We start from the raw sequence: 26,559 nt of genomic DNA, 5'->3' as shown, positions 1-26,559 counted from the left end.
ACATAATAGTAGGATCCTCTGGGTATCTGAATGGAAATGGACCTTATGTGAAGTAGAGCTGATTAAGTATCACTGGAAGAATGTCACATTGTAATGGCCCCAGAGACTATGTTCAATGTCAGAATTTTTACTGTTTTCTCTTTAAACTACTCTTGTAGGAGAAGAATAAACTGTTAAAGATCTGACTTCAAAAGTGAAAAGGCAACGGCTTCTCCCCTAACTCATCCTCTTGCACATCTGTGTATTTTCACATGGCCTACTGTTCTGAGCCTTCTGTGCTATTTTTGCTATAACTGTAACTTAAGGACCATTGCTTAGTGGCTCTTGGAATGTTTGCCTAATGAATTTCTGTAGGGAATTGGAATCGGGATTCCTGGGTTCTGTTCCCAGTTATGCCGATAACTGATCTTGGGTTAATCACTATACCTTTCCGCTTCTCTATTTCCATTCTACAGAGAGATGATACTTATGTATATCAGATCAGTATGAGGCCTAATTAACAATTGTAAAGAGCACTGTTGTGATCTGTGGAGAAAGTAACAGAAATGCAAAATTATTGTTCAAGTAGGCTTTATTTTCTTGTGGGAGGTATTTAGGTTGAAGTTGGATCCATATCTTCAGTTTCTAACGCTTTGTGTATATTGGAGCTGTAGCAAACGGCATAAATGGATGATGCTGCATGTATTGGAGAGAAGATGGCACAACTTAGAGAAGTGTGTGTTTACATTCCAATTATAACATATATATTGGGGTGGGGGTGTAATTGACATGTAAGCTGAACGTGGTCTTTTTCTCTTTTTTAGGGGGTAGAGGTCATAGTCCCATTTGCTAGATCTTAGATGTATGTATCAGCTATTAAATAAAACTGGGCCTATAAAAGCCATTCTTAGATCTCATAATTGCATTTTGAACAATGAGGATTGGTACTGTCTCCTGTTAATGTATAAACAAATAAGATGTCCTAGCAGAGAACTTCTGTCCTGGATAAGTGTGATTTTTAAAGTGGCTGCCTATCCTGTTTATAGATAGTTGGAATGTTGCAATTCCAGAATGCACTGATGTGCAGGAAGTGAGGTTTTACAATCCAGCATTATTACCAAAGATGGTGAGTTACTTGTTACTGTGAAATCAGTCATGAGACAGGAAGAGACTTTTTGTAAATGAACAAACTTAAATTGATCAAGATTGATCCAGTTTTCTGTTGCGTTGAATGGTAGCTGCTGTTTTTGCAACAGAATTGTCATTTGTACTAACAGTGAAAGGGTGGAGGGAGCGTCAGTTCTCATGAACCAAAAGTGAAGAAGTCTGTAGTTCTTTAGCCAAACGCACTTCCTTTGTGGTTATTGGGTATTTCTGTGAACACTGCCAGCCATAGTCTGTTAACTTCCTGAGGAGATGGGTTATATTACATTTCTGTAACTGTATATATATCTTTCCATTGCCACTGTTAAGGTTGCTCATGAAATATGGGGCTCCCACAATTTCATTGTGTTGAAATTGTGGTTGCTCACCCACTTTTTTTTTACCATCCGGCCCTTGCTGCAGAAACTAGCCTAAGGCCTGGTGATATTGAAGTCAGCTGAATTCCCCTTCATTGGGAGTAGGCCTTTAATGTTTGCGCAGCATGAAGAACACTTTTTGTTTGACACACACCTCTTCCGTCTAGGTAACTTAAAACTCTTAAATAAAAATGACTTCTGATGAGAGAAGACCAGCTGGTGCATGCTAACTCCTCTGTGGGGTTTACAAGGAGAGAAGTAACATACTGATTGTTTTGGTAGAAAGACTTACCTGGTCTTAAGTACAGTAGGCTATTTTGTATGCTTCTGGTTAGTTGCAAATCTGACTTCTGTTCCATGAAAGCACTCAAATAGAGTGCAAGCGTATGGAGAATCTTGTATCATGTCATTTTGATATGATTAGAAGAATCTTCATTGAACTTGTGTGATGCATGAATAAATATCTCCCAGTTGTGAGGATGGTAAAAATCTTGTTTTGGTTTCTAGCTGACAAATTCTGTATCCCCTTCAAGATTAAATAAATTCTTCCATCGGTAGCCATTACTGCTGACCCGCGGCAGTTGTCGCTGAAAATGGCAGTTTTGCGGAAAGTAATTTATCAAGATTCCCATTAGACTATACTTTCACATTAAGCCTGTTCCTTGGGGGCGTTTTTGTGCTCATTTTCCTTGTCAGGAAATTCAGTGCAACATACTTCATTTAGGAGATGTGCAACACTTAGATGTTGAGATGGAGTCCAGGAAAGATGACCAAGGAATGAGAGGGAAGATTGTTCACTGATTTGGGGTGGGGGGGAGGGAATCTCCTTTCTAGCCAGATAAGCTACAATAAAAAGTACTTATAGGCATATAACAGTACAATTTAGTTCCTAGTCGCCTTGCTTTTATGCTCAGCTTATTGGCTTCTTGCAATTTAGTGTTACTTAGGCTGTATCTAGCTCCTTTGAAAGATAGTGTTCAACTGCCACCCACACTTCCAATTCTGTGAGATGTTTGATGATCTCACTCTACAAGCTGGATTATGAGTTCTCATGCCCTCTCTCCCTAGAAGTAGGAAAGAAATAAAGAACTGAATGACATCCCAATGCAGCAAAATGGCTGTTTGGTTCAACTCGCGTCCTGTTGTGCATCCATCTCTTCCTTCGTTTCAGTCCGCAGAAGAGAACTACTTGGGATGTGGATAACAACCTCATTCCCAGTAACATCAGTGCTTTGATCCTATCTGTACTAGAAGCATAACTGTGCTAAGAACTTAGATTTCTATAACACCATATCCCAAAGGATACCTACAACTTTTTAAACATGGTGGTTTGTCTTGGGAATTCTAACCCTATTTTTCTGCCTGTTGTGGAGAGGAAATGCCTCCTTTCAGAATAGCAGGCGTACCTCTTTGCCTGACTAAAAGGTTTTAGGTTTGCAGAGAGTGATAGTATTTGTTTTCCTGGTGAAGAGATGTGTTTAAGGCAAGCGATTAAAAGCCAAGTTTGCTTGATTCAGAACCTCTACTCATTTTGTGCCTTAATAGACGCAGGTAAATACTACATCGGGGGGCATGGGGTGTAATATCTGTCAACACTTGCCAGGATAATGCCTTTCACTATAGATATACCTGAGAGATAGGGTGCACAACATTTTGTTGTAATGAGGAGGATGTGACTTGGCATGCTTCCGTGGGCAAATGCATAGCCTCCCCAGTGACTCTGTGCATAGGCCCCAATCATAGCATGTCTGCATCCTAGTCAGACTTTTTTTAGGGTCCCAGAGAGCAAAACTTTCCTTGATACTCCCTCGTGAGTCTGGCCCTCTGAGAGGTGATCAATAAAGCCGCTGCTTTAGTCTGAAAACCCCTGAGAGCACAAGTGAAGAAACCATTAGTTGTCCATCCTAAACTCTCTCTGGGAGATCTCGCATTCTTGTGCAGATCCACTGTTTAGACCAAAAGTGGAGTACGAGTCTAGACAAGGCACTCTCTCTTCTACCACACTGTCTAGCTCTGCTTGGAGGAGCTCTGAATTACATGATCATAAGACCAGGGCCCTATTCACTCTAGTGCCTTCCAAAAAGTTTAGGTCTCTGGCTGCAATAATATTCAATCAGTGGGGATAATATGCAGCTGTCCCTCCCCTTTCAGGCCATGTAGTATTCTGTTTAGTGTGGTGTCTTGGTCGTAGAAATCTCTGAAAGGGCAAACTTTATGCTGCTTAGCTTCTCCTTCACTGTCTCTCAGATTCAAGCTACTGAGGTTTATGCATTACAAAAAGCGGCTAAGAGTCCTGTGGCACCTTTAGCCTAACAGACTACTGTTAGTCTATAAGGTGCCACAGGACTCTTAGTCTGGATCCGTAAAAAAGCAACAAACACGGCTCCCCCTCTGATACTTGACATACATTACAAAGAAATCTTTGTTCTCAAGTTTTTCTTCCAAAAGAAGAGCCATTATCAGCATCTCTTCTGTTCTGTGTTCCCCACCTCTAGCCCCTGGGAACTCAAGTACCGGAACACAAGCTTTGGCTCGCATAGTCTGAGCATGATAAAGAGAACATGCTTGTTGAGAAGATGCACTGGCCTAAGGAGTGAGCAAACATGAGCTGTTCTATTTAGAGACACTCCAAAGATTGGGAATTGTGAATAGCTTCTTAGAAATATAATGCTTGGTCCTGGAGCTATGGAGGGAAGAGGATCGTCTCTGTGGTGAGAATGGGGAGAGGTTTGAAGAGCTGAGGCTGCCTTGAGTTAATAAACACTGCAGGCAGTGGCTGCAGATGTCTGTTTTGAAGAACTGAGAGGAAATTAAGCAAAAGCTCTGCAGTGTGGGAAAGAAAAAAGTTACAAAATGCTGCTTAATATCGACAGTTGGGAGAATGAGGGTGCTTCTACACTGAAAAACAAAAAACCCTACTGCAGCGAGCCTCAGGGCTAGTCTACACTAGAAGTGCTACAGTGATGCAGCTGCACCGCTGCCTTGCGTCTGGTGAAGACACTCTAAGCTCTCCTGTTGGCATAATGAATCCACCTCCACAAGCGGCGGTAGCTATGTCATTGAGCGAAGCTCTCTCACCGATGTAGCACTGTCTGCATCAGTGCTTAGGTCGATGTAATTTACATTGCTGGGTTTGGGGAATAGCTTCTTCATACCTCTGAGTGACATAAGTTATACCAAAGTAAGTTGTAGTGTAAACCTAGCCGCAGAGGCCAGATCAGTTGACTCAGGCTTGTGCTATGGGGCTAAAAATCGCAGTGTAGATGTTCCTGCTAAGCCTTGTCCCTGGGCTCTGAAAGCTGACATGGAGGCTGGATCTCAAAGCCCACGGTCCAGCTTGAGCAGGAAAGTTGGCACTGCTGTTGTTAGCCCTGTAGCACAAACCTGAGTCAGATGACCCGGGCTCTGAGACTCACTGCTGTGGATTTTTTTTGCAGTGTAGATGTACCCTGAGTACTTTTTAATCTGAATCAAATTGGTTGATCTGGGGGGAGAAGCGAACAAGATACACCCTTTTAAAATAAAGCTTGGCGCTGTTGCTTTCTGGCAGCGGAAGCTTGGGAATGAGTTGTTTCTTTCTGAACAAATGTGTGGGCTTTAGTGACATGAGATCATCATACCAGACTGATAACTGTTGATCATGACATGGTATAAATACCAAATCACAAGATTAACAATAGATTCTACCTTGCTAGCATTTTCTCTAGGTCACTGGGTTTAGTGGCTACACACCTGCAGCTATTAGGCATGACCACAGTGCTAATATTAATTATCAAAGACCCCATTCTGGACCGGCACCTCATTGCACTCGATGCTGCCCACATGGCTCTGCCCCCAAAAACCCCGTTTCTCAGGATTTCTTCTCATCTTGCTGCATGAGTGACAGCTGGGTATACTTATGTCAAAAGGATGCTGCCAAAACAGGCTATGGTCTGCTTCCCGACCAATTGTGTGGTGTTTTACTCAAAAGCTGTCTCCCCCTACTGGACTGCCAGATTGAAACCATGGGAAGAAAAGTTTTCCACTTAAGTTGAATTGCAACTGTGAGGTTGTCATTCTTTTGTAAGCTTTTTTTTTTAAATAATTAATGAGTCATTAAAACTTTCCCCGACCATCAGGTGAGGTTTCTTCCATCTGTCGTGCACTGCTGCTGTTGCTGTGGATCTTCTGGGCTATCGTAATTAGCATAATAGCTGCAGGTGTGTAGCCACTAAACCCAGAGTTGTATGGCTTGACCTGCCTATGCAGCAAAACATGTTGACCAACAGAGATATTGAATGGCTTGGGGGGTGTGGGGATACAAAGCTGTTTAACCCCACAACTGTCACGTTGAGGGTAAAATTGTGACGCACAAGTGTGTGAGGGATGTCTCAATCTGGGCAATAATACAGACTCCGTGATTTGAGTGGACTGGAAACCTTTTTGTGTTGGACTAGTCCATGTTAAATGTCTCCTGCTATTATAGGTGGTAAATGTGGGCACTGAGAATCGCTGTTAAATTAACCAAGGAGCGTCTATGCATTTCTAACTCTCTGAAGCTTAACGCTGAATTTTTACAACATGCAGATACTGTATTTGACTCTCTTCCCTCTCCCAAACTTTCCCCCTCTACTCTTCCAGTCCCCGTCTTTCCCACAGGCTCCTTGGATCCGGTATCGTTGATGGCAGAACTGCAGGTTCCTCCACAGTGGAGTACCCCAGCGATGACCATTATGCAACTCTGCTGCATCCACTCATCAGTTTAAGGTTGCCCCGCACTCCTCCTTTGGTTTGTCTGAGTACCCCTCCCCTGTGTGTTATGGGAGCTCTGCCATGAGTTCTGTTTTGAAGTCCAACCCTCTTGTATAACTCATTGCCAATTAGATGCAAGTTTTTTTTACCTGTGCATTATTCCTTGACTCTAACATAAAATAGATCTACATACAGAGCTAGGTCAGGGTTTCTCTGTTCTCGGTATTTCCTCATCCAGAATTACAAGACAGAAGCTTTTTTCTTGCGGATTTTTAAGTACACACAGTGCTGATTAAATGTGCTGTACAAATGCAGAATGTTAAAGGTGTTGGTTAAAAGCTGCACTTGACTTGCAAAGCCTGTCTTGAAAGATCTTGCTTCTTTCTGTCCTTAGAATTTGATATTAACTATTGGAATTCAATGGACATACTTAGCTTATGATGATCTCCATATTGCTTATAGAGTGACTGTCAAGTTATTGGGCTCAAATTAATGGGGTTCTTAAGTATTTTTCTAAGCCTCACTAATGGAAAAATGTTCACTGCTTTCTAATATTTCAAATAGCTTTCTCTTTTGTATTTAAACATTGCCTTGCAGTGTTAGCAATACAAATATTGTGCTAATACACAAGAACCAGGAAAAGAAACTAATAACCCTGTACTCACAAGCCGAGAAGTGTATGCAAAGTAAGATTTTAAAATATCTACATTCTAACTATATCAAGTAGTGTTTGTAATAAAGGTAAAGAGACTAATAACCTTCACAATATCTTCTCAATTGCAGTATTTTTGGCATGGGCAGTACAGGAACCCAGTGTTGGATTTTAGATGCAGCATTGTAGTAGGTGAAATGTGGCAAACAAGTTACCAGTCCTTCTCCTAAAAAGCTGAATCTAGAGCAGGTGCAAGGCAGGAAAACAATATGGAGTTACAAAGCAAGTACATCATTGTCATAACTAGAATGACTCATGAAATAAGTAGTTCAAATAGCTTTTGAAAGAAAGGGATGGAATTTGGTGAATGCTAGTTGGGAGGCTGTTAAAGGCATTGGGCGAAGGGTGAAGTCGTCGAGCTAGGAAGACAAAGAAGGCAAGACAGTGGTCCGAAGTGTGGATGGAGCAAGAGTGGTGAAGATGTGGTGACAGGTCTGAAGGAGAGGTCTTAAAGTACAACCAGAAGTGGAAGTCAGTTTTCATAAGTTTTTCTCACTCTGGCAAACAGCTGTTAATGTTAAATATGTTGGGGGTTTTATTGATGGATGGAATTTCCCTACTAAACCACAGTCTAAAGTTGCTTGAATCACAGTTGAGCTTCCTCTTTCAGTAAGGGTAATGTGCATGGCATTTTCTCTTTAAATTGCCCTGTGTAATAGCTGCGTGTGGTGAAGAGAGAACTAACCTATGGTTCCCTAAGAACAGTCTTTAGCTGTTATGTGTTTGCATGATGAGGCACTGGATAAGCCCTCCAGAGTTTCCTCTTGTGTGTTAGGACTTGCGTCAGCAGACCTTTTCACAGAATTGAATAGCAGATGCAGTGATCTGCACTGCCTGCCTACAATTACAGCTGCCTGCAGAGAGTTAACATTCTCTTTTGAATTCTTATAACATGTTATGCTTGAAACTGGTGAAGAATTCTTGGGTTAATTTAAACCCATAACATCTACTAAGTGGAAAGAGGATATCTGACCTTGATGTATGTAGGGTATATACTGGTGTATTCTGTAAGTCTCCCCTGCATGACCTTTTTGTAATGTACTTCTGCCTTTGAAATTGCAGCATCTTAAGCTGAACAATCAAGAATGTGTTCCTCTTCTGTGCTTCTGCTTCTTCTACAATCACTGTAAGTGACAGGGTTAGAAACAGGAAAAAAAAATGAGCAGATCCACTCATGGTAAACTTTAAAATTACTCAGAACTGCAGAATTTATGGTGGCGTCCTAAGCATCATTTTTTGCAAGGGAATGAAATAGATATAATAGTGGTTTAAGTACAGCAATACAACTCGTGTGAACATGCTGTCCTCTTCCAGATAAAGCTAAATCAGATCAAGATCATTCTGTAGGAAAAGGGTTCTTAGAATCACTTTTCAACAGCATTTACTATTCTAGCAGTTGCCACTATATGCTAAAGAGACTTTGTCAGTATTGGTGGGGACACAGTTATAATGAGAGGTCTGCCTTCCTCTTGTGTTTGAGTAGGCAGCAGCAGGTATGGGTCCAAGAGAATGTTGGAATGGCCGTCATTGCAGTTGAAAGGGTATGGAAAGATCAGCATTAGAGGGAAAACTCTTTTTTGGAAGTAGCTGTGCATGGTGAGAGGAGTGTTTGAGGTAGCATCAGCGTCGTTCAGAAATGAGGTCCGGAGACCTGGGAACCTGGAACATATCTCTGTGCTGCATACAAATGCATTAATTCTGCAAACCTGGGGGGAAAGAAATAGAGGCAGATGTGATATTATGCACTGAGCAGTGGATATCTCGACAAACATCCTGCCTTCTAATCTTATCTCTGTCTCTGACTTTGTGACCTTGGGCAAGTCACTATGACTGTCTTTTCATCTGTAAAATGGGGGATATTGATGTTGCTGGATGTTGATAGCTAAAGTCATCTTCATGCAACATTTAAATATGATGTAAATACAATGATGCTCAGTTTAACAAATGACTGAGTGCCCAGTTTTTGTAAAAATACACCACTCTGCTTGGTTTCATGAAACTTGCACTGCAGTTTAAGTAAAAATAGTGGTTGGTTACTGTAGCAACAGCCAGATGAATTAGTTGAGATGTCAGACTGGTATGTGGTTTTGTGAAGGTGTTTATCTCCCCTACATCTTTGCTCTTTAGAGATAATTCCTCTTAGTACATGTAGGTTATCAAGACTAAAGAGAGAACAAAAGCTAACTCCATAACTCAACTTTAGTCTGGAAGGAAAGACTGATCAGAAATAGTGGTTATCTCATGTATGTCCCTCGAAATTTAGGACAGAAAAAAAAAATTGGCCTGGAATGAAACTGATCCTTGGAACATGCTATAATATCTTTCTCCCCTCTGATTAGGGACAGAGTCCCATATTTATAGGTGAAACTGGTAGCAGCCCCTGTTAAGCACAATGCTCTCCATTATAAGATCCTGTTTTCAGTTGCTGATAACTTTGCCATACTTAAACAATTTGTGCTGAACTTTTCCATACCAGATGTCTGCCTAAGGCTGCCTCTTTTTTTTCTTTTTTTTTGGTGGGGAAATTCTAGCTAAAACATTTCAGCTGTTTCCAAGAACAAGATTAGGGAAATACACTTTACCCATTTTAAAAAAAAAATCAACTTTTGTTGAGAAGCTCTAGCAATTCTATGCTTTGGAGCAAGGATGTGAAACTTGAACGGTCCCTGGTGTCTGTGTCTTTTGCTGTCACCTTGAAAACGCAGCCTCAGTAGAAGCTTGCTAGAGCTTTGGCAGGTGAATTCTCTGATTCTGTTTGTACTGAGGAGCTCCTATGCACAGACTGAACTGCTCATGCCTGTCTCCACAGAATAACTGGCAATGCTCCAGCTTGGGGCTGCAGAGGCTGAGCTAGACTTGGGTGGCAGTTGCCCTTCCGAGGAGCTAGGGACAGCTGTGGTTCTGGGCACCAGAACTGAGCAGGGGAGAAGTCATCAAACAGCCTCAATGCCCTAAAATCTGAATTCAAACACACACCAGCAATGGGTTGTCTTCAGAGCTGCAGTGACCTTATTGATGAAGTCTGTATAAGACGGCTGCGTTGGATGAGAGTTAAAATCAAAGGAAGAAGCTACATTCCTAATACAGTAGAGATCTTTACCAAGAAATGTCTGAACTGCAACAGCCCCCTGTTGCTTCCCTCCACTTGCAATAGCAAGGAAAAGAGCCTGTTTGGCTCAGTTGGGCCAACCACCTCCAAACCCACATGTGACCACTACAGGTGTGTGGGGAGCACTAGACGCATGCCTGTGAGCTGCGAAAAATCTTTCCAGAGAGGTGTACTTCTGAGTGCTTGAATCCCTGTATAGTGACGCTAGAGGACTAGTGCATAGCTTCACTAGATAGCAGCATACAATGCCAAATGCACAAACACTTGGGAAGAGACGGAACTATTGCCACTTGACAAGTAAATGAAGCAGAAGTGTTGGAGTATGGATTAAGCTGCATTCAACTTCTCCACTAATTGAGTCACTTCTTTTGGTCTAAAATTTTTGAAGCCTCTTCTGAGGTGAAAAAATGCATAACCCCTATCAACTAAACTCTCTAGCATCGCTAACCCCCGGTTGGTTATCAGCTTCTGACCTGTCTTTTTTCAGTCTTGGTAACTGGTGGAATTTGGTCTTGTTTCAAGATTCTCTTTATAAACCATGTCATTGGCTCTGTCTGCTTGAGGCCTTCAGTTATACAAAATCTGATGCATTATTGGACATGATCATGTGCATGTATCCCGAGGGGAGGGATTCCTGGCTGTACTAGCAATTGTTCTAGGAAGCCAGAATTACTACTTGTCAGCTCCACTGCCCTGATAAGATTAAATAAATACAGATGCAATAAAGAACAAGTCAGTGGAGCAGAGTTCTTTTAATATTTCTGATTGATTCTGCAAAAATTGTAGTCATGGGCTGAGCTCTTCATGACAGAATGTTACCAATATTTCTCATGTTACCAGGGAAACTTTTGACCAACTGTCGTGTTAACACCAACAAATCTGAACACCACGGAACTTCTGTGAAGGATTTTCTTTGGTGGAGGGGATGGTGAAGGAGCACCTAGGATGTATGTTATAAACAGCAGAGAAAACAACTGAGTTACCTTCAAATTAGCAGCTGTGCAGTAACTGTCTTCCCAAACCTTGTTCCTTATGTCAACAAGGTGTGAAATGTGATAGATGTATGTGCAAATAAGGATCTGGTCTAGAAATCAGACTTGCTTAGTATTTCTCATGCTGCATAAACTGGAAAACCACGTCCCTGGAATCTTACCACTCATCTACACAGTGCAGTAACGCACAGCTGTGTGGTGGGGATTAGTGCACAACCCGCTGGTGCGCATTCTAACTGGCCTGTATAGATCCTGCTGGCGCACGCTATAAATTCCACAGACAAGCCCTGAATCTCGCTCTTGTGTTGCCCAGCTGTCCCCATTAGCCCTTCTTGACACTAGATCCAACCAGGGTGGATTAAAATCTGATTGAAATCATTGGATTTCTTAAGTCTCATATTGTGTGTGTACTTAATTTTCCTAAAGAGGTTCATTCTCATGGGTATAACTATTTAAAGTATGTTGATTTGCAATTTAAATTTGGTACTTTCTTTACTTACCAGGAGAATACATATATCTGTGCACTTAAAGGAATTTTATAGTTTAACATATTTATTCAATTTCTTAACTTCTGTGTGTGTTAAACTATAGTGAATTACACACTTGTAAATCTAGCCTGTTGTAAACAAAGGAATTTAGGCGTGGCTATGCTGAGCGCTGCAGTAACTTTTAGGTGCCTAGAAAGTCAGTGGGATTCTCGGGTGCCTAGGCTCCCTACAGGATATTTGGGGTGGAACAAATAGTTCATGATGCTAGTAAACTCGTCATTCCTCGATTAGTTGGCATAAGGCAATGCTCCGAAGTGTTAGCACCTGGAACAACTTTTGATGGTTGAGTAAAATCTCATTCAGTCTTGTATCATCCTGCTAATGGTGGGCAGATGCTGTATGTGCCAGTAGGTACATTTTGTAACAGTTGTGCAATTAAAAAAAAAATCCTTTTAAAGGTGACCTGCAAAGGAAGAGAGCACCTCAAAGTGGCTTCTTAAAGCCAAGTTTAAAGATGTTTTAGCCAACTTCCTGGGTGGCCTATTGTTCAGTCTCCAAAGTATCCCTGGCACACCCCATTGCCAACAGGGATTCTTCTGCTTTAGCTTCTTCATATAACAGCAAGTTCACTCTTTATGTAAGAGGAAATGAGATTCTGCTTTGTGCAATGCATAGTGGCAGGGGACTGGACAAGATGACCTCTCAGGGTCCCTTCCAGTTCTATGATATCTGGATTTTAAGAGTCACTACCTCAGTTTACCATGGGTCACATCATACTTCAAACCAACTATCCATAGATGAGGGAGGGATAGACTATCAGGGTTGGAAGGGACCTCAGGAGAGTCTAGTCCAGCCCCCTGCTCAAAGCAGTACCCACCCCCAGACAGATTTTTGCCCCAGATCCCTAAATGGCCCCCTCAAGGATTGAACTCACAACCCTGGGTTTAACAGGCCAGTGCTCAAACCACTGAGCTATCCCATCAGTGTGTTTCTTTCAGTTAATGTAGGATGACTCCTAAATTCTAATGGGCTTGCATTAAGGACATAGTGTACTCATCTAGCACCTTTGTGGGAAGCTGGTGAGATTGCCTTGACTGCCCTTGTAGAACGGTGACCGAATTCTTGAGATCCTTGGGCAAACAGACTGTACTGCATACCAGACTGATGCAGTGTGAGTGTCTTCATGTGCGGGCCGGGGAACCCAAGAGGAAGCTACAGTCCATAACATTGTCTTCTGGAACATGACTTTCCCCTGAAGGGAGTGAATTCCAGTAAGTCATCTTGCGCAATATCCCTTCCAGAAAAGAAATTATAAGTCAGTGGAAAGTATTGGGGACACTTTTTTTAAAAAATAACTTACAGTTCATCGGTTGGCTGACTGGAAAACAGGGAGAGGGAATTTGTCAGTTCCAGCTCAATTGAAAGTTTCCAGCTGGCTACCAGTGATGGCTTGTACTAGCTGATGTGGGTGTCTTCTTACTGGGTTCTGTCCCACTGCCTGCACAATTTCCCACATAGTCTCTCCCACACATACTGTCGAGGGAGATGCTTGCAGGATGTCTTAGTCCAACACGTGCAATAGCGTTGGCATGGATCATTCAGTCCCTGCAGCACATTTCCCTCTTACAGCTGGGCTTTTGCTGGAGTAATTGCAGGCAGGGAGCCTGCAAGTTGAACAATTGTGCGCACAGAGATTATTTCATTAGGAGTTGAATAGCTAAGCTTTCTCCTTCCTGTCCCATGAAAGCATCTATTTTACCTCATCCTCCCTCTCCCCTTCTCTGCAGCCAATTTCTGCTTATTCATAAATGTCTTCAGGGTTATTTCAGAGGAAGTTTGCATAAGCAGCTTGAGCCAAAATGCCGTATGCTGAATAGCGGAGGGCAAAGAGTTGAATCCCTCTAGGATTTTAAAAATGAAAATTCCCTCTGCATGGTATTCTCCATTTATGGCAAATGATAAAAACTAGTAAAATGTGTGTGAAACTTAACTAGCTAGGGAGCTTTTAAAGAGTTTTTTTTTTAAGGGGCCTTCTGGAAAAGTGCTATGTACAAGCAGTTCTTTCACTTGGATAGTGCTTCAGTGTTTTATGTGTGAAGGAGGGTGTTGGAGTTGGATTTTTTTTTTATAAAACTGGCACAATTCTTAATTTGCCGTCAATATGCATGAAGGCTGGGCACTGAATGGCTGATAAGACTGGTAAAGGGACATGGAGCCTTTAACCCTCTAGGTTAAGGCTTCAAATCCATGCCACTAGGAGTCGCTTCTTATCCTACGGGAAACTTGGTCAGTCGAGTGGTCCACATCCCCCTTCACACCTAGGACTAATTGGGGTGCCCTCTTCTGGGATTGCCAAGGACTGAATGAACTATAGAGATACCTACAAGCTAGGTGTTCACGCCTGGAGGTGGCTTTCCTTGCAATCTATCCCTGGGTCAAGAATGAGGCCCTCTGGTATTCCCAGCTATCAAGGGAGGGGGCGTAGTCAGGGATAAGTGGGTATGGACAGGCCTCCTTTAGCCATATCTCACTCCATTTTGATCCAGTTCCCTTTCCCTAATCAGCATAATGCAAAATTGCCTATTTCACCTTAATTCTTTCTCCACCTCCAGCAATTGGCAGTCTCCATTTAGGAGATTCCAGGGACTTGAGCATGTGTGAGTTCGTGCAGGATAGTATATGGGGGAAACTAGTTAACATCTGAGTGCAGTATGCCTGGCTCTAACAGGTGCCAAGTCCATCACATCTATGAACACTAAATTTACTCAAAACACTAAGTAAAAATTGATCATGGCATCAGGCTTCCTTGTATAATACTAGATGATAGTGTAGCCAAGTTGTAACTTTGTGCATAGGCGAGCAGGTGCTCATTAAGACCTTAAAAAGTTGTACAGCCATGTGGTGGCTGTAGTTCTGCCAACCTGCAAGGAACTATGTTTACAATATAGTGTTGATCTCTCTAGTTTCTGTCTGGATTATTCATGTGAGCCCCCTTTTTTTATGTTCTTCAATTATTTGGCAAGTCAAATGTTTTTCTTACTAATCTGGTTTTTAAAGGGCTTTTGCAATAAATACACTAGGCCAAATTCTGCCTTTGGTTTCACCAGAATTACAGAAGACACTAATGGGATTGTACAGGTGTAGATAGGATAAAATGTGGCCTCTTACCTAATGCTCCAACTCCTAACTCGGGGTGGGCAAACTATGGCCTGCAGACCACATCCAGCCCACCAGCCGATTGAATCGGCCCTTGAGCTCCCCCGCTGGGGAGCAGGGTCTGGGACTTCCCGCGTGGGAGCAGGGTTGAGGGCCACTCCACAGCTCCCGGAAGCAGCGGCATGTCCCCCCGCCCCAGCTCTTACGTTTAGGGGCAACCAGGGAGCTCTGTGCGCAGGCCCTGCCCCCGCAGCTTCCATTGGCCAAGAATATGCTGCTGTTTCCAAAAGCCGCTTGAGGTAAGCGCCACCCAGAGCCTGCCCCAGCCCTGATTTCCCTCTTCCCCTCCCCCCCCAACCCCTTGGTCCCAGGCTGGAGCACCCTCCTGATCCCAAACCCCGCACCCCCAGCCAGAGCCCTCACCCGCTCCTGCACCCCAACTCCAATTTTGTGAGCATTCATGGCCCCCCCGTACAATTTCCATACCCAGATGTGGCCCTCGGGCCAAAAAGTTTGCCCACCCCCTGCCCTAAGTGCACACAGAGCAATTACTAGGAAGCATTTGGGTGGATAAAGGCTGCAGGAGAGGTGACCCGGCACTCTGTAGCAATCCTTGTGGCTATGTTGACAAATGCTTCCAGGGCCCGGATTTTGCATTCTCCTCCCCCCCCCCCCCCCGGGGCAAAAAAAAAAGTTTTGTCTAAGGTAGAAGAAGCAAAGCGTTATCCCAAAATATTGTATGTCTTAATTTCGTTGTTCATAAGCATCTAATCCTATGTCTCTAGCATGAAATTCCCAACTGAAATTGAAGGTCACCAGTCTGATTTTACTATGTAGGATAGTTTTAACTTTCTGCATAATCTGCTTTCCTAAAAACTAAATTCTTGTAGGACCTAATTCTGTTCTGTAATATTCTCTGAGCCAGTTTATAAAGGGGCTTTTGCAGGTCTATTCAAGTTGCATAAACAGGAGCAGCACTCTTGAAATTGACTAGAAGTACAGAATATAAACAAAATATTCTCTTGCACCATCTTCTCAGAGCTGGATGTTTCACGTGAACAACTTCTTCTTTTTTTTGATCCCATGATTACAAAAATCTGCATGGGGAAGTACAAGGCTTGTTTGCATTTACATTAGCAGGCTAACCTTAGCCCCAAATGTTTGCAAAGCGAAGTATGTCATGGAAATTAGAAACCTCAAAGCAAAAACCTTTATTAGCCTTTAAGAAGTAAGTAGTGATTGTTGCAATTGGAGGATCAGTGAGGCTGTGGAGGGCAATATACTTAGTCTTGCATATTCATACTCCATTTTGTTTGGACAGCTGGACTCTGCCCAGCATTTCGTAAAGGGTAGGTAGGCTGTTCAGAACAACCTAAACATGGCCTTGGTGCTAACACAAGGGCTCTCCCAAGCAAGAAGCCATGTACTTTCTTCCATGTTCCTTATTACCTGAGAAGGTAGGGTACTGATTGACATTAATTTTGAATATCCTTTGGCACTGTATAGTTTGCTGTGTGGTCAGCCTCTGCTTCAGTTGTGCAAGTCTAAGCTGCTCTTGCATTGTTATTGACCGGCGGCTGCTTGTGTTCTCCCAATCACTAATGCTTTATTTTTATAGCTACTCTTTTTTCCATTGTACTGAGCCTTGCATGTGTCAACCCATCACAGCTCTTTCAGCAGACAGTTCCTCCTGCACACTGTAGCCATTCAGTTTACAGCGTTCCCCTTTCTGCCTAAGGGGAGCAAAATCATCTTCCTTCTCTTTGAAGACCTAACATTGTCTTGATGTAATATGTGAACTTGCAAGAAGACTAATCAATTATTGCTTTATGCAATAAAGAGGAAAGGTTAAGGCGTATACCCTGCATTCACATGCTTTGCAGCCTTCGTAGGGTTGGAGGAAAAATGCAATGGATGTTTGATAAAATATTTAGGCATTTTTGTGTGTTTGGGATGTCTGCATACACTTATAGCTCCATCACAATAGTATTGGAGCATCAACGTTCCTAACAATGTATTTGAATCAAAACGTTAGCCTTAGTTCTAAAAAAGTAGAAAAACATCTTTGTTTTTCTAGTAACCTTTCTGCTTTGCTTTTTTGACCTGCATTTTTTTCCCCTTCTTGAGACACCTGATGTTTCATTTGCTTCTTTCTCCTCTCATTTCATTGTCAGTTTCTCTGCTCTTAGCAACAAAAGAGAAGAAACAGTTCTGTTGCCTCAGAGGACAGCATCTGCTGCTACCAAGCAAAAATATTGGCAACTAACAGGATTTTTATAGCTTAAGTATTAATTTAGAAAATGTCAATTAGCAGAAAATGCTTCTAAACTTTCAAGCTCGGGAAAAATCCAGAAATAACACATAGAGTTGAAACTCAGAATATGGTGACAGACGGCTGTCATTTTAATACCAAGTCCTAGCTGTTTCTGATCCTACCTCCTAAATGAAACTCAAATGATGAGCTAGAAAGAGAGATCACTGCAGATGGTACTGCCAACAAGAGCGCTCTGTTCTCATCTGGTATGATTGTATAGAAGGTGAAATGGCCTTACTAGCACCATGGGACTAGAAGTTACTATGGCCCCTGATGGGTTTAAGTCTAATTTAAATATAACCCTGAATAATTCCTGGTATTTAACTTGATTGAGCAAAGTTAGTCCCAAAGTTAGAATTGTCTGAAATGAGACATAAAAATGAAATCTATAAATGGAACAGTTTTTATTAAATAAGAGGCACTTGTAAATCTGGCAACTGGGCACTGGGATTGCAGGGGTCTCTTCCTAGTTTTACTGCTGACGACTGTAACACCTTCGGCAAGTCACTTACCTGAGTGCCTCTTTCTCTGATACCAGAATGCTTACCTACTGCAAAGAGGTTGCAAGCTTTTCTTCCTGAATAATATACCCGTAGTGCACTGTTGGTGCTTCTATGCCATTATTGTGTGATGGCTGTTGGGTGTCAAAAGCATACTGCACTTCACGTTATTGAGGTGTTTACATCCCAACTCAACAAGTAGTTCCTGAGGAAGTCCAGAAATGGCCTTTTTAAAGAGGCAGTTTAGTCTACACTACCATTGCTCTCTTGAGACTTCCTATGCAGTGTCCTTGGAACTTTGATTAAACCATACAGTGTCAGCTGAAAACATTAGCTTTCCTTTCTGTATATGTGGTTCTCAGACTGTCCTCTCACTGGGGGGTAAATGCCTCCATATTACTTGTGTTTTGCTATCCTGCTTGGTTGACAGCAATCAGCATGGGGAGGCCAGAGAATAGAGAAATGGTGCTAACCCTGAAGGCTGATTCTACCTAACAATGGTGAGAACTTCCATCTTCTGGAGGATTTTTCTCCATGAGTTCCCCTTCCTCTGACAAACTTCCTCCTGAATCTCCGCTGAGCTTGCAAGTCCTGCTTTCTAACCAGATGCAAGGGAGTTAATTACCCTGTCCCTGAACAGATGTCTTGATGGTGTCGAGCCCCTTATCTAAAAGTGTACGCTGCAGTTTTCTAAATGAAAGGAGTTCAGTGACTGAAACTGTCTGCTCTTCAGGGCAGGAACTCTGCCTTCCTTTCTGGAAAATGGCTACCATGTTTTGCACACACCTAAAGTATTGAAAGGGGACTAGCAACTACTGGGGGGACAGGATGTATATGACATTGTCTAAACTTAAGTTTTTTGCTTCTATGTTGTCACAGTTAAAGCAGCAAACTCCCCTAGTGTAAGTGCAGTTATGCCCTGTATAAAAGGGCTTGTACTGATATTTATTCCAGCTTGGCAAAGCGAAAGAAGCTGTTTATACTAGCAGTGATTTTTTTTTTTTAACCCAACACTTCTCTCCTTTCAGACCAGCCAATAAAACCCTTAGTGTATACGAGGCCTACTTTGTAATGTTTTCCTGCAAGGGTGAGAAATGGGAAATCAAATGCTTTATAGCTGTCCAGCGAACGGCTTTGTGATCAGTTTCTATATGCTTCATTTAATTCCAAGTGGAAACTACTTCAGAGAGCTGATCTGGTTTGGAATTCAGATTCAGGAGGAGAGGGTGTTAACAGATGACAGCTGTCATCTGTTAAGTGCTAATCTGGTCACTTGTTAGTGGAAGGTACCTTCCATTATTTCTAGCATAGCTCTGCTTGGCCATGGCAAGGAGAATTTTGCGAACTTTTTTCTTTTAATGAGCAAGTAAAATACCTGATCTTGTATTGCATCCATCATTTTGATATAGGGCCGGCCAATAAACTCTGATTCGTAGTCCTAAATTTGTTTTCAGCATTGTTGTAGCTCTGTTGGTCCCAGGATATTAGAGAGACAAGGTGGGTGAGGGTAATATCTTTTACTGGCCCAACTTCTGTTGGCAAGAGACCAGCTTTTGAGCTATACAGAGCTCTTCAGACCTGAAGCTTGTCTCTTTTTCACCAACAGCAGTTGGTCCAATAAAAGACAAATCCTAAATTTAGTCTGGTTTAAACATGGAATGGCTCTCCATTCTGAATCCTGATCTTTCAATTGATTTATTTTTAAACTTCCAATTCTTATTTATGCACTCTATCGTAAATAAACCTGAGAGAGATGAAAGTTCTCAGGACAGAAGGGAGGGCATTGAGTTTGATCCAAGCTCTAGCACTGATTGTGTGCCCAGGCTTGTTAACTTTCACACTCAATTTTGAAGAGCATTAGCATTACTAGAAGTACCAGAAGGAGAGGAAAAATAAAAGGTTTTAAATAGTAAAATATCTACATTGGCACGCAACCGTACATGCAAGTCTTGAACACTTCTGCTTTCTAAAATTACACAACTTTCCCTTATTGCCTTCTATCTACTCCTGTATTTCTTGAGCAGGTGGTGGTAAGTGTCTGAGTATCTACTCTAAATGCTCCAGTGCATGCCTGTATCAGTTGATCCCTTTTTTGGCCTGCCAGCCTTGATATTATGTGTACATTTACATAGTATGAGGTACAGTTTGCAAACCAAACTAGCTGTAGGCTAGCTGGGCTTTTGTAAATATTCAGCAGGCCTTTGGAACTCAGGTCAAGTCCATCTGTGGATTTTGGAGAACGGGCTGTGCTCAGCAAGGGAAGGTTATTTCTGGAGTTGTTCATGCCTTGAAACTGGCCTGATCACTTCATGCTGGGGGTGATAGTCAAACTTCAAATGCTAATCTTTCTGGCGGGGAGTCGGCATGGGAACTGTAGTGTGACTGCCACCTGGTGGCGATGAGTAGCAGTCCACAAAGCTCTGTATTTCACTTGGCAATGCAGCTCCATGCTTATTTTAGAAAAATTTAATGTTCTAGTTTACAATGAGTGAAATTAAACTTGTAAAGCTTTCCCTTGTTTTTCCCCAGCATGACCTCCCTTCTTCCAAACCTTGGAGCTCTCCTGTCTGTTGAAAGCTGCATGTTAACCTATCAAAACTGTCTAAAGACTGAAGAGTAAACTGTGTATCGACTTCTCTTTCAGATCACAACCCTAACTTGCATTCACTCTGCCTAAGGTGGAGAATCAGTCAGGCTATTGGAATCGGTAGAATGAATAAACTACTATCCTGTACTCCTCTTCTGCTGTAACCTAAGCAACGTGGCTAGATTTCGTACAATAAATTTTGTGTTTTTCCAGGAGTAGAGGAAAAAGACTTAATGTCAAATAACTCGAACTCAAATAGTCTGATACAGAAATCAGGCTCTTAAGTAACATTGACTGTCTCTCTCCATGCTAAATTGAGATTTGAAACCACCCTCCAGTATGGCTCTAGTGGCTGGACACTAGCTGCAAGATATCAAAAAGGTCACTTAAAAAGAATGGGGGTTAAGCGAAAGGATGTTCTTGCAGTGCGTCCTCTCTCTGCACCCCATGATTGTTCTGGCTTCACTTTGAGAGGGTTCTGTTTTATTACGCAAATAACCCAGATTGGAGGGGGAAGGAAGAAACAGAAAACATTTGTTCCCTAAGTCTTATACTTGGACCTGTCTTTTCTAAGAGAACACACTGCTAGTGTCTAATCCCAGTTTCCATTCTAGATGAAAATGCAAAATCTTCAGTCCACAGTTCACTTGGTGCAGTTTCTCATAAGAGGTTGTTCGTGGCAATGGGGATTTATGAACATGTGCATGACCGCCTCTTTTGATGTCCTTTTGCAGGGCCACGATGGGCATCCTGGAATATTGGCGTGTTCGTTTGTATTCGCTGTGCTGGGATCCACCGGAATCTAGGAGTTCACATATCCAGGGTGAAATCTGTCAATCTCGACCAGTGGACTCAAGAACAGATACAAGTAAAAATGGAGCTGGGACATATAATGTGAACAGAACTGTTGCTCTGGCAGAATGGGATTCAGTAGATCTTAAAATACTTGTTAAACTGTCTGAGAGTGTCCAGTGGAGGGAGAGTGAAAGACTTCTCTTAAATGATCACAAAAGTTTTCCTCCCTATACTGTTTTTAAAAAAAACAAAAACAAACAAACAAAACCACACCACCACTAGTTTTATTGAGCTGAGCAATTAAAATAATGGCCTGTAGGGAGAGTGACCAGACTTCCCTGAGTAAAAACAGGCTCTGGTTATGTTGATAAAACATTTGTCCGAAGCAAGCAACTGCTTAGATAAGCATGCACTTGTCTCTGGCTTTAGTTGCTGGGCTGCCTCACCTACTTTGGGCTGTAAGAAGAGATCACAAATTAGCCAGACCTGAAAAGGGGTGTCATTGCTCTAGCACGAACGCCCCCTCATGCGCTGGTATGTCGTGTTGGGGTTTGCTCAGCCTTACAGCTGTTGCAATAGGAATCCCCTGTTCAGCCAGCTCTTGTTTTCATTCAAACTCTAGCACAAGATAATTCTCAAGTCTTACAGCTATTTTCCCTTTAATTGGGATCTCATAGCTTATTTCGTAGACCTTATAATGCCTTAGCTAGTAAGGCCTCCAATCTAGAAAGACTGACTTAAGGAAATACTAAACTTAAGTCGGGCACAACCCTAATACATGGAAGGGTGTAAATGCTGGTGAGGGAGAGCCACATGGGGTGGAACTAGAGCAATGGCATGGGATAAAAGGAAGAAGTGTAGGTTGACTATAAGGGGAAACTTTACCCATCAGGCTTTGAGTTACAGAATAGTCTCCCAAGGAAAATGGTGAGTCTTGGGGATGAAAGGACCAGCCCTGCCCTGCTCAGGGGATACGCTGTCTGACTTGATGGGGTTTTCCCTTCTGTACATTCTGAGTATGAAATTCCCCCAAGGATGAGAACATCCCTCCTGCACCTCTGTGAAACGAAGCTTCAAATCCACAGGGTCTTCTGGCTGCTCAAAAGTTTAAGGCTCTGTTTATTCCAGTTAAGTGATGTTGAGCTCTCTCAATATTTGGGTTTTCAGTGTGCCGCAAAGGTACAGAACAGGCTTCAAAGATCTGTCTAAAAATACTTCTGCTAGTTTAACAGAGGAGTTTAAGACTCTTGGAGGGCGGCCTTGCACCATAGGTCTGTATGACAGAACTTTCATATGCTGAAACAAATGGCTTACGAGCTCTCTTTTGAATTGCAGTGTATGCAAGAGATGGGAAACAGAAAGGCAAATCGTCTCTATGAAGCCTACCTGCCAGAGACCTTCAGGCGGCCTCAGACAGACCAGTATCCTTTCTTTCCTTGCTACTTGGGGATATAGGAGACTTAAAAACAAGATGAAAAGCCTCTCTACAAAGAGGGCAACTGCTCATCTTTGTGCTTGAGTGTCAGCCATGAAACAGGTTCCTAGCTAGACACCCTCTGTGCAGTGCTTCAGATTTGGTCCATTACTGTCTTCAATGGAAGAGCTCTAAGTGATCCTTGCTAAGCTCTGTGGAGTATAAGAATTAAGTAAAGCCAGTCTGTTACAACTTGAAGCCCTTGCATGGCATATGCCTTGTCAGTTCACTAACAAACTGAAGGGTTGACTTTCAAAAGCACCAAGCACTCCGAGATCCCACTGAAGCTGGTGGGAGCTGCAAGTCTTCGGCGCCTTTTGAAAATGTCGGAACACCAAGTTACAGGAGGTCTCCTAGACCACAGGGTCATAGTGCTGTGAACGGAGTGAGGGCTTATGAGGCTGTGTCGACTTCCAGGCTGGAGCCTGGGCTGTGGGACCCTCCCACCTTGCAGGGTCCTAGAGCCTAGGCTCCAGCCCAAGCCTGGAAATGTACACCGCAGTGAAACAGCCCTGTAGCTTAAGCCATGCAAGCCCAAGTCAGCTGGCATGAGCCAGCTGTGAGGTTTTCTTTGCTGTGTAGACAGACGTTCAGATACATGGGATCCCGTATCTCAGAATGATTTTTGCCAATGCAGGAATGTGTGCACAGGTTAGATGCTACTAAGTGGTGGTGCTAACAAATGACCAGATAAATGCTGATCTTTATTGTAAACATCCCTATTAGTTACTCTGTGCAGTTTTCTTAAAGTGCAATGTGGCCTTTGCTAGTAACTCTACTTAACTCCTTTCTGTATCGCTCCTGGTCTTTAGCAAAACTTACTGGGCTGTGGCATCTTGCCACAATGGACCAAGAAATGACTGTTTAACTTGCTCTAATAAAAATGTCACCTGAGGAGACGAGGAAAGCCAGCACCTTGGATGGTGTGTGTATCCCAGCTAAGAGCAAGTCAGCCATTGCTGGGAAGGAAGATTGGTGAGGAAACTGCCTTGAGCAAAGACAGTAGCTTAAGTCAGGTCTTAGCCATTAGAAGCATATTTTTACTTTTTGTTTGCTTGTAACCCTTTCTGTCTTGGTATCACGTAAACCTACGACTTCTTGTGTGATAAACTGGTTTTACTGTAAACCTGTGGTGTGATTGAGGTAAGTATTTGTCAAACACCAGGTGAGCTGCAGTGTATTGAGTCTTTAAAGGAGCGATGAATTTAATATCTTTTGTGAATGTACAGTGAAAGGGACTGTGCACTGCGGAGAGACACAGCTGAGGAGCTAGAGTTCATTGATTGTTAACTGCTGGGCAAGATTAAGACTGGTAGAGGTTCGGGAGTTTGCTGGTGAGGAAGGCAGACTGGTGTGGCAGGAAGCTGACAGGAGCTAATCTCCAGCAAAGCTCTCTTGCTGAGGCAGAGGGTTAACACAGTAGCCTCATAACTCTGACTATCCCCAGCAGTGTGTTTATATCGCTTTAGTAAACTAGGTCTAATAATTTCATCCACCCGCTTCAGCAGTATATTTAGTGTTGACAACCTTGACACTAACTTAAAGGAACAAAAATAAAATTACTGTTGCAAGCGAACTTCCTTAAACTGCCATTATTTTGTGGTCACAATGTATTTTGTGGAACTATTTAATGTGTGTCTCTATAGACAACTTCAACTTTTGAGTCATTCATCCTTAACGAGCCTCTTGCAGAGCCGTGGAGGGCTTTATCAGAGACAAATATGAAAAGAAGAAATACATGGATCGAAGTCTTGACATCAATGCACTTAGGGTTAGTCTCTAGTTCCTAAGAACTTGTGTAGAAGACCAATCATAAGCTTGTAAACGCTCCCCTGATATCTTTGTCTTATCCTGAATTTACTTGTTACCATAAAATTGTCTCCAAAACCATCAACTGACAAATGTACAGGACTGACCATCTTTACTTATTCCTCAACATGCAACTGAGTAACCTGTATTTTTCAATAGGGTCACAGACTTTTTGGATGTATTTCTCTTGTGTTCAGAATTTTAACTATTTGGAACTCGACTCATTCTCCAAAAGCAGGGACTCTCTCATGGCCATTCTGCAGTTGTATCCTGTGTTACAGATCTAAATTACCATGTGTACACATGGCAAAACTGGTTTTAAACTATTAACCAAGGCACTGGGAAAAATTGGTTGCTGGGTAAGGGGAGATGTTTATAAGCCAAAGTAGTTATCTAATTAGCTGCTGCTTTTCATGTTGGTAAAAGGTGCAGTTCAGTACAAACTTGCCTGGAAAAACTAGATTTCTATTTTTATTTTAACTTCCCCCAGTGCTATGGCCTGAGCTTTGACCCTCACTTCTGTTTGATTCTTTGTACAGAAAGAAAAAGATGACAAATGGAAAAGGAACAGTGAGTCAGCATCAGAGAAGAAACTGGAACCCATTATCTTTGAGAAAGTGAAAATGGTAAGGCAAAAAGTACTGTCATGGGTCAGTTGTAAAGGTCTATCTGGAAAGATACAGGCGTTTTTCAAGTGTAGTAGAGGTGGTACCGCTTACTATGGAAACATGAGATTTTTCCGGTCTCTCTTCCTATTAAGAAGTTAATGCTCTTCTTAATAGGAAGAGAGACCAGAAAAATTCTCAGCAAATCACACTGGTGCTCCATATATTCCAATGTCTTGTCTATAACAGGCCAATACCGGGTGCTTGGAGAGGGGTTCATCCTTCCCCCACAATTTTACCGACAGCTCTCAATCCAAGTTGCCATTTCTGTCTGTCTCCTCTCTCCCATTCCTGTCTTGTGAGGGTATATCTAGTGACTATAGCCCTGTGTTGATACCTTAGACCCCTAATTTAACAGTAAGAAATGAGGCTTTGTGGCACTTCATCTCCAAATAAGGGCTGCTCGTCTCTCCTGGATCAGTTTACTTTGCACAAAACAATGAAATCCTTGTTTTTGTACCATTCTTCTCCACACTACTCTTCCCCTCCCCTCTCCTCCTCCCCCCAAATAAGCGTGTGGTGGATTCTAGCTCCCTTCTTTACAGTAAAGGCATGTGACATCTAATTTTGTGTAACCCTACAATGACTTTTTCAAGGGACCTAGTCTTATTCTTCTCCCATCTGGCTTACTGTGCATTTTACTAGCACAGAAACTGAATTGTATAGTGATTCTTGGTATACCACAAGCTGCTTATTTTGATGTTAAAACCTGCATTTGTATTCAGTAATGGAAACTGAAAACACAAGACTAATCCTTTTCTAATTAGGTAAATGTTCCTCCACTTGAATCTTAACGCTATTGTAATTCCTTCCAGGACAAAAGGCAAACAGAGTAGCTGAAGCAAGTAGTCAAACTCCATCTTTGGCTGTCAGTCCTGACGCCCGTTCTTTAGCGATAATGCCTGTCAGTTAAATGATAAGTTGCATATGTAGCTGCAGGCGTGTAGCTGGAGCATGGGTTATCAGTTGAAGTTCAGAGTGTGTACTGGGCAAATGTTCACAAATATGGAGGTTTCTTTTCAAGATAAGCTGTGTGTCTTGACTGTCCTTCCCATGAACTGCAAGACAGACAATGCAAGACAGTACTCTGGAGATTCAGAACAGGATGTTTCGGAAAATCCTAGTGTTTACACTAAACCTCTTTATACCACAATGATCCTGCTCAGGGTCTTCTGAAGATGCAAGATTTGCATGTTCATGTATGAAGTAATATCATCAAGTCTCAGCTGGCAATAGTTTAGAGTAGAAGGTGCAAATACTGGGAAGCTTTATGTTCCTTTCTGGCTGAGTCTACATAAAAGGTATAAAGTATATGGGACTCTGAGCTTATGTGGGACTCTGAGCTTTACTGAGCTGCCCAGGGACAGCTGGATCGGGATCTCTGTCCGCAGTGATTAGCGATACAGCCCTATCTTTCCTCTTTAGATAAGTAACTAGATCTAATGACTTTTGTCTAGTACTATTATTTATTAATTATTAGACTTTTCTTGAGTGTGGCAGAAGAGATATCCCAGTTCAAGATACAAGCACAGAACTGTCAGATTTGTTTACTTGCTTTTGTAGGAAACTGACCCTGACTTACCACTAGTTTTAACTTCAATTTCGAAGTGTGTAACCCTGTCAATTTGAACTGGATCAATGCAGTCATAATTCAAGCCCAGAATCCTTATCCTTTCCCTTTTCACAAAGGTTAAGTAGAAGGTTTGAACAAGTGCAAGATTTCTGGGT

The 26,559-nt window shown here is 42.3% G+C and overlaps 1 protein-coding gene across 2 annotated transcripts in view; it reads left to right on the top strand.

Annotated features, from left to right (window-relative positions):
* Window positions 1-26,559, top strand: part of SMAP2 (small ArfGAP2) — a 34,478-nt gene that overhangs the window by 2,265 nt on the left and 5,654 nt on the right. Inside the window, exons 1-5 of one of the 2 annotated variants that reach the window (XM_039511378.1) lie at window positions 6,120-6,245; window positions 20,823-20,956; window positions 22,219-22,304; window positions 24,050-24,128; window positions 24,706-24,792. In XM_039511378.1, coding sequence (XP_039367312.1) covers window positions 22,222-22,304; window positions 24,050-24,128; window positions 24,706-24,792 — 249 coding nt within the window. In that variant the 5' untranslated portion in view covers window positions 6,120-6,245; window positions 20,823-20,956; window positions 22,219-22,221. Of the gene's footprint in view, window positions 1-6,119; window positions 6,246-20,822; window positions 20,957-22,218; window positions 22,305-24,049; window positions 24,129-24,705; window positions 24,793-26,559 lie in introns of those variants that run through there. The other variant, XM_039511377.1, reaches the window with a different exon arrangement.

This window comes from Mauremys reevesii, linkage group 23, assembly GCF_016161935.1.
Source record: "Mauremys reevesii isolate NIE-2019 linkage group 23, ASM1616193v1, whole genome shotgun sequence".
NCBI classification, from domain to species: Eukaryota; Metazoa; Chordata; order Testudines; family Geoemydidae; genus Mauremys; species Mauremys reevesii.
This window is presented reverse-complemented; position numbering and strand designations above follow the sequence as displayed.